Source organism: Strongylocentrotus purpuratus, unplaced genomic scaffold, assembly GCF_000002235.5.
Source record: "Strongylocentrotus purpuratus isolate Spur 01 unplaced genomic scaffold, Spur_5.0 spur5_scaffold_2, whole genome shotgun sequence".
In the NCBI taxonomy this organism is placed as follows: domain Eukaryota; kingdom Metazoa; phylum Echinodermata; class Echinoidea; order Camarodonta; family Strongylocentrotidae; genus Strongylocentrotus; species Strongylocentrotus purpuratus.
Genome location: NW_022145605.1, coordinates 8,973,294 through 8,987,702, shown reverse-complemented (window position 1 = coordinate 8,987,702; position 14,409 = coordinate 8,973,294). Strand labels below are relative to the sequence as shown.

At 40.4% G+C, this 14,409-nt stretch overlaps 1 protein-coding gene across 1 annotated transcript; it reads right to left on the bottom strand.

Annotated features, from left to right (window-relative positions):
• Positions 1-4,125: 4,125 nt before the first annotated feature.
• Positions 4,126-6,996, bottom strand: LOC100891991. Its single transcript, XM_030990988.1, has 3 exons — positions 6,546-6,996; positions 5,537-5,675; positions 4,126-4,222 (listed from the first exon to the last, which is right to left on the bottom strand). The coding sequence occupies exons 1-3, from the start codon at positions 6,901-6,903 to the stop codon at positions 4,126-4,128; spliced, it is 594 nt and encodes a 197-aa protein (XP_030846848.1). The 5' UTR covers positions 6,904-6,996.
• Between the last annotated feature and the right edge of the window lie 7,413 nt (positions 6,997-14,409).

Sequence of the window (14,409 nt, the reverse complement as noted above, 5' to 3'; positions counted from 1 at the left end):
CAAATGCGGCATCAAAATATTTGTGCTTCTCTGACCGTAATTAAATGCCTAAAACCCCTGTCCCCCCACACCAATTTACGCTCGCTACCCTCTACCTGATCGTAAATACTTTAGCCCCCCACTTTGATAAACGTTCCGCGGGGCCTGTGTATATAATATATACGCATACAACACTGATCTTTATGATGTCTTTAACGTGACATATCTTCTTCTCCCCTTGCAAACGAGAAAGAAAACAAGGTCATTAAAAGGGATTAAGCGACAAATAATGATTGTGATTCAAATTGATGCGAATATTTGTTTGAATAAGCACTGCTATTCACCCGAATCTTCTTTGTAAAAACAACTTTTACAAATCTCAGCCTTGCTTACTGAGTTGAGACGTTCCATTTAATGTAAAATACTAATTAAAGAATACACTTCTCCTAATCTGAAAGTGATCTTACAACACAGTGGCAGAATTGCATGACTGAGATTTGTAAAAGCCGTTTTTTACAAAGAAGATTCTGGTGAAAAGCATTGCTTATTCAAAAAAAAATCCTTGCACAATTTGAATCACAATGATTATTTGTCGCATGATCCTTTTATTAAATAACCTTGTTTTCTTTTTTGTTTGTAGGGGGAGAAGAAGCTATGTCACGTTAAGAAATCATAAAGATCAGTTGTATTATGCGTATATACATAATGATACCAGAACAAAATGTTGATTATCAGAATGTCATTTTGGAATACCTCTATACAAATACCACATTGTCTTTAGCCGGTATCAGTATTAGTATGAGCCAATATAAAGCTTATATTCTTTATTCAGTTCAGTATAATGCTTTTTCTCAAAAATAGTTTCGCTTTTTTTTTAGGGTTGAGACGCTAAGAAATGGTTTCAAATGTACATTACACAAACCCTAAACCATTGCAAAATGATGGTGGTTCTCTCTCTCTCTCTCTTTATTTTAATCATGCATTATCAACTACATATAAAGCAGCAACCAAAACTAAGGGTTATCTGAGATAGGTGAAAGTAAGAGTAAAATCATGCTAAAATGGCGCTTCACCTCCCCCCCCCCCCCCCCTGAAAAAAAAATAGTGGTCCTCCTCTCCAGCATTCCCCCCCCCCCCCCCACACTTTAATATTCACCGGCCGGCTGAGTCGGCGTAAAAATGTTCCCCAAAAACTGGACCCCCCTAAACTTATGTGCATTTATCCAGCCCCCCCCCCCCCCCCCCGCTCATTCGCCGATCGCCGGCTGGCTGATTCGCCGCTAAATATTTTCTCAAGATTTGGGCCCCCCCCCCCCCCGTCTTGCCGCCGGCTGGATCCGCCCCTGATTTAGGACCCCCGTAAGCGATGTTTTCCTGGCATCTACTTACATGCGAAGCATCGTCCACGAGCCGCATATCGGCGAGGCGATTTTTTGTTGTTGCTATTTTGAACCCCCGTATTGTTTTCCTGGCATCTACTAACATCTTACTGTGTGGGTCGATCTGGACACATAATGGCGTTTTTCTATGCACATCACATTTTCACTTGGCAGGCCAAGGGGGCCGGGGGGAGGGGGGAGGAGGGGGTTAAACCCCCTACCCCCCCCCCCCCCGTAGATCTGCCCATGTTACCATATCATTCCACGACATCTTGGTCTTCCTCTTCTTCTCAATAGGGACTTTTAGATTTGCGTGGACGTGGACGTTTTCTTTTAAGGCACTGGCAGTCACATGTGCCTTAAAAGGAGGTCACACGTTGCAGTCCACGTTCTCATCGTGCAAATCTAAAAGTCCCTAATATTGATTTACTGGTCGAGGTTCATTATTTGCTGGTCATTTGAAATCACCAGATTTCAGCGGGTTTACGCTTTCACAACGAAAAACTTCTCCATGACCATGTTTCTGCCCTTGCGCGATCGCCTCCATAGCTCCAGCAGACATGGCGCGGCAGCGTGCACACGTACCGTTACTAACGGCGCAGTAGGCCTATGACCACTGCTGACGGCGGCACTGCACTGCGAGCTGAATCGGTAATAATAGGCCTAGTCATAGAACGAGAAATCTTGCACGCTAATCTAAGTTCCATTTCATTGATTTAAGGTTTGTAAATTGAAACTAAATATTGTGTTAAAGTTATAACAGAAAAGATAATCTTTATTTTATAATTCCACGGGGGCGATTTTTAATTTTGCAATCGCCCCCGTAAGCAACCTGACGGGGGCGATTATGTAGCTCACGGGGGCGAATCGCCCACCGCCCCCGTGTATTTTGAGCGCTGCACCAAGGTACACTGGTTGAGAGCTTCCAGCAATTCTACATGTTTTGCCACGTCTTGGATGTGATTCTTCACTGTGTAGTTCTCGATCTCGAAAACGTATTGGATTTCCAGACTGAGAAGGTCTGATTTGAAATGGCTTACCGAACCAGACGCCGACGCCTTATGCGTTATAATAAAAAATTGGAGGTACTGCTGTATAAAAGAAATCACAAATAAATGCATGTGAATGATGACAATGATGCTTTAGAATTTAAAATATCGTTACGTCACTGCAGTTATAAAGCCTAACTTCACAGATGCTCTCAAATGCATGCCGTACTAAGAGCTAAAAACAAAACAAGCGTCGCACAAACTGCAATATTCACTGGAATAATGATGGGGACTGTGCCCCCTATAACGAATATAAAAATGAAATAAATTTAACCGGACATGATGGCTCAGTGGATAGAGCGCCCGCTTCATGAACGGGAGGTCGTGGGTTCGAACCCCGGCCGAGTCATACCAAAGACTCATAACAATGGGACCTTCTGCCTTCTAGCTAGGCGTTCAGCATATTAGATTGGAGAAGGGCAGTAATAACATATTACGCTGGGAGAACAGTTTCATAACTGAAGTGGCTACCCTGGGTAAATAAAACGTTATTATTATTATTATTATTATTATTAAATAAAGAGATTTTACTCCAAGAAATTGGGGGAAAGTGTGAAAAGAATAGAAAAAGGTAAATTACATATATTAAATATAGAGATATTAAGAAAGAAAGGGTACTTTCCAGGTCTTTTAATTATGTTTCACTTTAATTTGGTGTTGATTGTCGATGTTATTTTAAACTTTGCTCAGTTTATTATCTATAGATACTATACAGTGCGTCCCATAAAAAACGAAACCGAATCATAACTTAATCACAATTATGATTAATAAATGACACATATTTGGAAAGCTTAGAATCTTCTCTTTCACTTGATGCAACTCATATGATGCATTTTCCACGCATGAGTGATTAAAAGCAATTTGAAAAGAGGAAACCAAAAAGTCATTTGGCGGGCGGTCTCTAAATTTCAAGGAGAAAATCACATTTCTAGAAAGTTTAATTTCTTCTCTTTCATATGACACCTCAATCAGGTAAAATGAGCCAGGAATAACAAAGTTCTGTTTGTTTAAAGGTAATGCTTGCATTTCCATAATTTGATCAAATGAGTTCGTTTTCACTGGCTGCCTGCCGTAGTAACTAACAGAGTTGACAAAAGACTTAACTCCGTTTCGTTGACGGTCAGCCATGGACAAAGAAGACGAAAGACCTGATGCATATGGCTGATTTTCTCCTTGAAATTTAGATACCGCCCGCCAAATAACTTTTTGGTTTCCTCTTTTCAAATTGCTTGTATTCACTCATGCGTGAGATATGAATCATGTGAGTTGCATCAAATGAAAGAGGAGGATCTAAGCTGTGTCATTTATTAATTATTATTGTGATTAAGTTATGATAAAACATCGATAATTCTCGGTTTCGTTTTTTCTGGGACGCACTGTATTAGAGAATGTGTTGGAAGTAAAAAGCAAATGATACATGCCATCTATTTGATAAAAGAATTAAAGGTAGAAATTCGCACCTATCTCGATATGATATGTAATCAAAAGAAATTCGATACAAACGAAGTAACAAAAATGTTTTCATTATTTTAGTTATTGATTATGTCACATCAGTTTCATGTTTTGTACTATATATGATATGTGACAATAATCAATTCTGTGTATAAACACTGTTGTAAATAGATGTTATTTTATGATATGAACAAATAAAGTCCCTCGAAAGAGGATAAATAGAAAGAAAAAATATTAATGTATAAGAGTATAAATGCTATCATAAACTAAGGTTTACAATCATCAAACATTATACCTGTCATTCGTCTGATAGTCTGGACAAGGTCAGCTAAATCAGCCGCTTTAACAAGAAGGTTCTCTCCACTATATATATATTTAAAAAAAAACAATAATAAGGTAATGAAACAAAAATGTGAAATGTAATCTATTTTAAACAAGATGAGATACAACTCGTCATAATGAAGGAGATAACAATTTCATATGCCTATTTAATTTTGATATATTATGATTTAAAAAATTAAACTCAAATTGACGTTTAATTTTTATTTCTGAAGTTATCAGATTAGTGTAAAGCTTCATGTTTCTTAAATAATGAATTAAAATTCTAAAGAGATTTCCTTGTTCGTTGAAATCAAGGCCATAAAAACAATGCGAATTATATGCGTTTATATAAGATCTTTATTGCATCTGATATAATTTAACCCGAAACGAATTGCCACAACATTTAGGCAACTGCCAAGTATTTCAATATGGTAACCTGAAGAACAAGCTAAAAGTTAAAGAAAAACTAAGATGTGGAATGTATTAAGCTACATATGATTTTTTTGTTTGTTGCAAATACACTGTTGCCCATAAAGGTGGCACTGTTAAAGAAGATTTGAACATGCATGCGCCTTCTTTTTTGGTGAAAGTTCAAAAAACGTTTTCATGGAAGAATATGCAATGACATTTAAAGAAACACTAAAAAGTTCAAAAATTGACAATTTGAATGAGAATAAAATGGATATTAATACAAAACATTATGTAAATGATTTTTCATAAAGTTACTGACCGAGTAACATTAACACACTTTCCGTTGCATACGTACAGGACGTTGCTAGTAGATAATGACTAGTAGAAAGGGGGAGGGAGTTGTCAAATAAAATTATTGTCCAAAAATGTTTGCTTCCTGCCCCCCCCCCCCCCCTCCCCCATGTTTTAATAACATTTCGTACGGAGTGTGCAAAACACCTTTTCCTCGTACCCGGACACCTACCCCTGGGCAACCACACCTCTAGGACAACTATCCCTAGGACAACTACCCCCCCCCCCCTCACAACTACCCCCTGAGTTAACCATCCTCCAGGACAAGTATCCCCAGACAAGTACTCCATAGGGCAACCGCCCTTTAAGACATTTACCTCCTTGACATCTACCACCTATCGTAACTTTCACCCAACTACCAGAATAACCACTTAGGGTAATTATCAATCAGGGGTAGTTGTCGTAGAGGGTGGTTGTCCTAGGGGGTAGTTGTCTGGGGGAAGTTTTCCTGGGAGGCAGTTGTCTTTATAGAGGGTGGTTTCCTAGGGGGTAGTTGTATACTAGGCGGTAATTGTCCTAGAGGGTGGATTTCCTAGGGGTAGGTGTCCAAGAAAAACAGAATTTCGGTACAAACTGCAAATTAAGATCGTGTACCTGACAACTATTACGGCACAGTGGATCTCGGATAGCTTGTTGGTAGATTTGGACGTCCTCAAACTGTTCAAGTAAGCAACTAGTCGTTCTACTCTACCTTTATCCCACACAACATGTTCACCGTCACGCCTGACTCCTTCTGCATCAGATGAAAATAACAATTATGCTCATGAACACAAATTTTAGCTTAAGACACATATTTGCTTCACTTTATAATATAACGCATTAATTTGTGTTTAATGTTATGATAAGATATGCGGCTCGAAGATGATCTGTTTTGCCAAGCATAGGAAGAATAATGATTAATATGAAACAAAATTAAGTAACATAATAGATAGTAAAATCACAGCGACTTTTTCTGAATAGAATATTTCTCCAAGATTGCAAAAGAAGTAACAATTTATATAAAAGACGGTGTAAAAAAAAATAAGTCGCATGGACCTCTAACTTTGTTGACATCCACGGAGTTCATCTGTTTCATCTCTTAGAGTACAATATTTTGTTAATCGTAAATAATATTTATGTTTGCATTCAAAGAATAGATTCAAAAATGAAGAAGAAAGGACTATTAGGGCCTATATATACAATGTGATTACGAGTTTAGTTGTACCAATATGCCTTTGTGTGTTTTTTTTTGCGTAGAACACATTGTGAAAGTAAGTTGGAAGAAAAGGATGACGCAGGTTAATACATATATACACACACACACATTCATTAACAGGGGCGTCGCTAGACTTTTTTCAGTGAGGGGGGGGGGGGAAGGGGGAGTAGAGGCCACCGAAAATCGACAAATTTAATACTAAAAGTACTAAAACTAAAAATATAAATATATATATACAACATGATATATAGATATATAACTATATGTTTTATGATTACCAAATCAAACCATGATCCCGACAACTCGACGCTATTCCTATTCCACACTCGTGGGAGACAATGAGCATGGGAACAAATAATGCTTGTACACTATATTAATAAAACATCCCTCAAAATATATTATACTCACCTATTTGGTATTCAACTTCGCCCATGAACTTTTGGCTGAATTCTACCATGCCCCGATTGTCACAGACAACAAGATGATCGGTCAAGTCGTAAGCGTCTCGCTTCATGGTGGTAGATTGCTGTTCTACGTACCCTTCTGGAGCCTCATGATTCCACGATTCCCCAGTAACGTAGAGAAGAGAATTGATGAAGGCCGACTTCCCTACACCAGGTGCCCCAAAAATCCCAATCCTCGTCTGTTTTGGAGGGTTCTTGGGTCGTTTCTCCTTTGATCGAATGGTTTGCCCAGGACTGTATTTTTTCAAAATTGCTTGCAATTCCGCGACTCGAGTTTCGTGAGGGTTACATATTCCCGCCATTTTCCTGTAAATTTGATTCTTTAATAGCAGAAAATTTTGCAGACTTTATTTTTGTATGTAACCGCCTTATCTACGTAGACCTTAATATCGTGCTTAGCGGAATATACTTGTAAATGTTTTAGCGGGTTGCCGCGAAATGTCAGTCTACCCCGCACGCACGGGGAATTCCAGGTAACCTTTGAACTTCATGAGTCACATTCATGAGTACCTTCCATTGTAGGAACATTAATGTCGGAACAGACAATGGCGTAGCCTTTCCTGTCCCTTTTTATGGATGGGGAGGGGGACAATGATTTTCCTACATATCATGTTGCGTGTCGGGACTTGGCATTTACTTTGAATTTACCCCCCTCCCCCCGGCCCCTCCATAATTTTCTGCTTTATCCGCGCACTACCTTGAATTCGATTGGTGGCCGAGCCATGCTGCCTATATATCCCCCTCCCAACAGTAACATTTACATTATTTCATCATCTTCTAATTTCATTCTCTTGTTTACATTAGCTTATTCAGTTTCCAAAATTATACCCTTTTTAATACAGAGTTATAGTACTGAGAACACACGGCATGTAAAAATCATTCAACGTTGTGATTAATTACATCAAGTCAAGTAGATGTAAAAATATTTATTCAGGAAGTATATCAATATTTGCATGTTTCACTTTCTATATGGGTAAATTAAATGTAAGGTACCGGGAGCAGGCGCGTACGCAAGGGGTGGGGGAGTTTGGGGTCAACCCCCCCCCCCTCAAAAAAAATTGTGTGTGTTTTGGGGTCAACCCCACCCCCCCCCCCTCAAAAAAAAGTGTGTGTGTTTTGGAGGAAACCCCTTCCCCCTCATTTTTGTTTACCCCCCCCCCCCCCCCCCCCTCAACGGAACGAAATGTCGATCGGTCAATTTTTCAAATTTCCGGACCAAAAAAAAAATGTGTTCTGGCTGAGTCGTTGCGAAATTTTCAGCGCGATTTTAAAATTTTAACCCCCCCCCCCCCCTTTTCGAAAAAAAGTCCTGCGTACGCGCCTGACCGGGAGCCGTCTTGTCATTCTCTTTTCACCCTTAAAAAAAATACTTTGTGACATTAACATTTATTTTCTCCCTTGTTTTCTAATTTTGTTCATCTGTTTAATATAGTTAGGCTTTCAAAATATCGCCCACACCCTTTTTGTCATGAACGTACTGGAGAAGACAAGTATTCAATGTGATTAAATAAATCAAGTCAAGTTGTGTTATAATAATACTTAGGTATATCAGAAGTTTTAAAATTCTACTGCAAGTTGACTTTCAGAGCACCAATTCGACAAGAGCTAAATAGTATCACTATAATTGTACCATTCGACATTGTACAAAGTCATTCACTGCCTGTAACACTTGAATGTTACATTTCCCAAGATGCTTTGTTTTTGGCTTACCCACATTTCCATTCCCGTTTGATTGACCGGTGGGGGGAAGGGGCACATCGTGGATGGGGATTTCCAGTAACGTTATCGCGAAAGGCCGCCATAATAATAAGAGTGGCAACATGAAAAGGGTGGGATGATACTAGTCTTACTAAGTTAGTTGACGAGTTACGATGGGAGCAGGGAGAGTCTATGAAGCACAGGCGCCGAAAAAGTGGTCGGACCATAATTTAATGCATTAAAACCCCTGAGCTTCGGGGGGGGAGGAGGGGGGGGGGGGGGGGGGGGGGGGGGGGGGGGGTAGTGAGCACTCATTTTTTTAATTTTTTTTTTTTTTTTTTGGGGGGGGGGAGCCTCGAAAATATGAAAAATCGCACCCCCCCCCCCCTTGAGCGGCAGAAGAGGAGAGCGCCAGGGGGCATGGGGTCAAAGGAGAGCGGCTTGATTCCAGTCCTTCTCTATCAGGTCCTGCTTTACCTGATCGTTAATACTTCACTTTCCGCGAGGCATGCATGTAACATGTAAGAGTGTTGGTGAACTGGTGATGCAGATTTTTGTTCTCCCCCTCCCCCTGGGCCCCTCCCACCCCCCACCTCCCACAAAAAATGTGTTTGCTCATTACGCCACTGCCCCCTGAAAGGTGAGCCCCCAGCCATGTTTGCCCCCCCCCCCCCCCCCCCCCCCCCCCATCCCAAACTGCTTATGGAGGCCCGGTTATGGAGCGTATTATCATGTTATTTTCTTCCCCTCTCTACCCCCCCCCCTGTTTATCTCTCTCTCTCTTTCTCTCTCTCCCCCCCCCCCCGTCTGCCGTTTCGTCTCTCTCACACACATCTACGCATACCCACTAATACATGTGTCAGCATTATTTTTTGCATTGTATGATTGTTTATATACTGTCATTATTGTGATCAGAGGCGGCGGAGTTACTTTCAAGGTGGGGCAATTCCTGGAAAAAGGGCACCTTCAAAGGGAAATCTCAAAGCGAAAATATACAATTTATTAGACATTAGTATATACCTATACTGTAATTACATTATCAGGGATGATTTCCATATTTGTTTCTCTTTATACATCATATAAGATATTGCTTAAGCATCATACTTTGCAGTTGGGTGTCATGGTCTGAAAATTAATTTGTAAGCGAGGAAAATGTTAAGATTTGTGAGGTCGCAGTGCGAAAAATTACATCTTATAAAGAGGAAAAACCCAATCCTGATGGGATTATAAGCACATTCTCAAAGACTGAACAGACCTTTGATAAGTTACATTATTATAACATCTATAACTACGAGCGAGCGTAGAGAGCGAGCTATGGGGAAAATTGATCTCAGTCGCTTGAAATCGGGGGCTATTTAATGACGAGAGGAAAAGGGGACGCTTAGCGAAAGGGTTAAGACTCTTATTAGAAAAGAAAAGGAGCACGTGTCAAAGTACAAAGGCTAATTATCAGAGGTGAAAATGGTGCACTTCTTAAAAAAAAAGAGGCACGCACCGGGGATGAAAAGAGATTTTATGAGAATGGGAAATGGGCATTTGTCAAAGGAAAAGAGTCACCCATTAGATTTCTTTAGGGGCATTAATAAAAAGTGAAAAGGGGCATTTATGAAAAAGGGATAGGTTCCATATTAGAAAGGGAAAAGGGGCAGTTATCATTGTTAAAAGGGTAATTATCAGAGGTGAAAAGGGGCACTTATTGCATTTGAAAAGGGTAACTGACCAATGAAAAGAGGCACTTATGAGAATGAAAAAGGGGCACTAATGATAAAGGGAAATGTGCATTTGTTAAAAGAAAAGGGGCACCGATCGGATTTTAATAGGGGCATTTATCGGAGGTGAAAGGAGGCTTCTATGAAAAGGGGGGAACTGGCTCTTATTAAAAAATAAAAAGGGGCACATGTTAAATAAACGGGGCACTTTTCAAAGATGAGAAAGGGAAGGGGCACTTATAAGAAGAAAAAAGAGCATTTATTAGGAAGGAAAAGGGGGACGTGTCAAAATAAAAGGGGCATTTATAAGAGATGAAAAGAGCACTTATCAGGAGGGGAAGAGGCACTTGTCAAAGTAAAACGAGTATCTCTCAGAAATGAATAGGCTTATTTACAAGAAATGAAAAGGGGGGCAATAATGAGAGTGAAAAGGGAAAATATTTCGTAGATGAAAATGAGCATTTATGAGATGGGAAAGGGGCTCTTTTTTAAATGGGGGCACTTATCATAATGAAAAGGGGCACTTATTAAAAAGGAAAGGGGGCGCATGTGAAAATATAAAGCGTGCTTATCCTAGTTAAAAAGGGTAGTTATTAAAAGGGGAAGGGGCACTTTTCCTATGTAAAAGGGGACACTTCTTACAAAGTTAAAGGGGCACTTTACCTATGTAAAAAGGGGCACTCAGTTTTGGGGTACTGAAAAAGTGGGGGGCACTGCGCCTCCCCTGACCCCTCCCCCCCCCCCCCCCCTCCGGAGCGCCGCCTCTGATTGTGATGTGTTGTTGTTAATAAATTCAAATTCTTCAAGTATTGGCAACAACTAATTCACTCGCGTTATACATCATGCGAGAATCAAGGTGCCGATTACTCAATTTTGCTTTACCCGATAATGTAGGAAAAAATGAGAATCGTTTTATTTTCAATGAAACAAAATGCTGGAATTCCTTACCAACCTATTAAAAGGCAATTCAGAAACATTACAAACTTAAATTTGAACTTCATCACTTGAGACTCGATCAAGATAAGCAAAAAAGTGACGCATGTATATATTTATTATATAGGCCTATATGTTCAAATTCATATACATTGATTAAATTCTTAATGAATGTAATTAGTGTTATTACTTTTATGTTGTTATTCTCAACCCCAAAGAAGCTTATCTTGTTTGTGCTTGTTTTTTTTTGCTTTTTCGTGTGATTATTTTATTTTATTTTTATAAAGTATTATCAAACAGACTTTGTAATAGGACCCCATTGTAAATACCGGTAAGCTTTTCAGCTTTCATGGGTCGATCATCCTATCAAGTTATCATAATTATATTGTTTAATTTTACTCTTTGTATTTATGTTACATCGAACTTGACTTATAAATCAAATAGAATTAAAATTTGTTTCAATTTAAAAAAAGACGCAGGCGGCCAGCTCGAGATGAATAAAAGGAGAGCTTTTAATACTAGAGTGAGATAGATAGAACTAGATAGTTTATTCCTCAGCACTCAGTGGCGTACCTGGGGTACTCCGTCAGGGGGGGGGGGGGCAAGCGACCGAAACAAACAAAAAAAGGCGATGCTACTTTTCACTTCTGGCGAGCGAGCGAGCAAAAAAAAAATCTTTAAGTAACGTTTGGTATATAAACTGGTATTGTTGCAAGTTGGGGTGGGAACATTCACTTGTTAGCGACGTTAATTTCATTTTTTTGCAAACGAGCGTAGCGAGCAAGAAAAAAATCACTTCTTTTTTAATAATTGCCACTTAAACTTGGTTCAATTGTCCCATGCAGGGCGCGGGAACAATATTGTGTTTAGGGTGATTTCATACCCATTTTAGCTAGCGAGCCAAAATACATCTTTCTCTCAATGAATTGCTAACTAAAATTTGTTTCATTGTTGCAGGTCGGGGGCGGGCACAATCGTGTTTAAGGCAATGTCAATCCCATTTTGGCGGGCAGGCAACCCCCTACATTTCTCTTTTTAATGATATTGTAGCAGGTTAGTGGTGGGCACATAATTCCACGAGCTAGCGAGCGTTGCGAGCGAGCGAAAAAAATCACTTCTCTTTTATAGGGAAAATATGGTACATAAAACTTGGGTTCATTGTTCCATGTCAGGGACTTGATTATTAAAAGCGGTGTTATTTCTATTTTGGCGAGCGAGCGAGCAAAAAAATCACTTCTCTTTTATAGGGAAAATATGGTACATAAACTTGGGTTCATTGTTCCATGTCAGGGACGTGATTATTAAAAGCGGTGTTATTTCTATTTTGGCGAGCGAGCTTAGCGAACGAGCAAAATTTTTGTAATGATAATTGGTTCATAAATTTCAGATTTTTTTGTTGCAGGGCAGGGCTTACACAATCATGTCTAAGGTGATGTTACTTCCGTTTTGGCGAGCACGAGCACACCAAAACTTCTTTGAATAACGTTTGGTACATAATTATTAACTGGTTGTTGCAGGTTGGGGCGGGCACGTTAGCGGTGTCAATTCCATTTTGGCGAGCGAGCATAGCGAGCAAGCAAAAAAAATTCCCTTTTAATAGAAATTAATAAATAAACTTGTTTTATTGGTGCAGGTCAGGATGGACGCAATCGCGTTTAACGCGATTCAATTCCTTTTTGGCGAGAGGGCGAAAAAACTCTTCCATTTTTAATGATATTGTTGCAGGTCAAGAATTTGTTATATCACTTATATTTTCCTATTTTCTTTTGTCTTAACTTTTCAGGGCCGTATGCGGAATATTTTTCTGGTGGGGGAGGGGAAAGATGCGTTAAAAGTTTTTGAAGAATCTCAAAAGCAAAAGGAGTGAAGGGAGTTCGAGCGACCGAACTGGTCATGAGGGTACTTTTGCATTTTCAAAAGTAGAATTGAAGGATTTGGTATAGGCCTACACTACATTTTCAGGAAAAAAACTGTAAGTTTTCAAAATATAGGGATCAACTGCCCCCTCCCCCCTGGTGCGTACGCCCATGGTCTTTTTTTTTTTAATTTCCCCATTTTTTTTCCCTTTCCTTTTCTTTTCCCTTTTTCTTCCTTTTCTCTTCTTCTTCCTTTTTTCTTTCCTTTTCCTTTTTTCCCTTTTTTCTCTTTCTTTCCTTTTTTTCTTTTCTTTCCCCTTTTTATTTTTTTCCCCTGGAGCCCATCAGGGGGCACTCTGCCCCCCCCCCTGCCCCCACCCATAGGTACGCCAGTGTCAGCACTACATCCTGACTTATGGATCCTGCTGAGTATCGTCGTAGACAAGGGTGTCGATTTGTATCCGCGGTTGGGGGGGGGGGGGGATGATAGGTGCCAAAATATTTTCGGCAATGGATCAAAGCAACCAAGAGGTAGAGGCGTGTGGCAGGTTGCACCCCCTCCCTTCCAAGTTATTAACTTTTTCAAGTCACCCTAAATAAAGATAACATTTTAGACCCATGTGGGTCACACGTGGGCTTGCTACCTGGGTCATTATCCTCTCAAGCATAAAGGCAGGATTTTAAATTAGGGGGGCGGTGGTGAGCACCTCCTAGGGGGTGGGTGCAGGGAGGGGGAGTTTCCGCGAAGCGCGGAAGCTCTGACGTTCCATAAAATTATCAAAGAAAGAAGACGATTCGTTGTACCATTCTCGACTCTTAATCCTTGTCTAAATTCAGTTCCCCCCTTCCCACCCGAAGCGCGGAAGCTTTGACGTTTTATTAAATTATTTAAGAAAGAAGACGATTCGTTGTACCATTCTCGACTCTTAATCCTTGTCTAAATTCAGTCCCCCCCCCCCCTTCCCGCGCAAAGCGCGGAAGCTTTGACGTTCCATAAAATTATATGAGAAAGAAGACGATTCGTTGTACCATTCTCGACTCTTAATCCTTGCTGAATTCAGTTCCCCCCCCCCCTCCCCGCGCGAAGCGATTAAGCTTTGACGTTTCATTAAATTATTAGAGAAAGAAGACGATTCGTTGTATCATTCTCGACTCTTAACCCTTATCTGAATGCAGTCCCCCCCCCCTTTCCCCGCGAAGCGCGGAAGCTTTGACGTTCCATAAAATTATTTAAGAAAAGAGACGATTCGTTGTACCATTCTTGACTCTTCATCCTTGTCTGAATTCATTCCCCCCCCCCTTCCCGCGCAAAGCGCGGAAGCTTTGACGTATCATTAAATTATTAATGAAAGAAGAAGAGTCGTTGTACCTTCTCGACTCTTAATCCTTGCTGAATTCAGTCCCCCCCCCCCCCTCCCACCACCCCTCTCCTTCCCGCGCGAAGCGCGGAAGCTTTGACGTTTCATTAAATAGAGAAAGAAGACGATTCGTTGTACCGTTCTCGACTCTTAATCCTTTTTCTTCCTACGTCCTCTTCGTTTCTTCTTCTCTCTCTTTTTTTTTGGGGGGGGGGGGGGCGACCGCCCCCACCACCCTCTGGCTCAGATGCGCC

What these genes read in the sequence shown, in the direction of transcription:
- LOC100891991 (XM_030990988.1), bottom strand. Translation starts at nt 6,903, where the DNA reads ATGGCGGGAATATGTAACCCTCACGAAACTCGAGTCGCGGAATTGCAA. An exon ending in CGAAGTTGAATACCAAATAG is followed by an intron (nt 5,676 to 6,545) that starts GTGAGTATAATA and finishes CATCTGATGCAG; the next exon opens with AAGGAGTCAGGCGTGACGGT. An exon ending in TGTGCCGTAATAGTTGTCAG is followed by an intron (nt 4,223 to 5,536) that starts GTACACGATCTT and finishes ATATATATATAG; the next exon opens with TGGAGAGAACCTTCTTGTTA.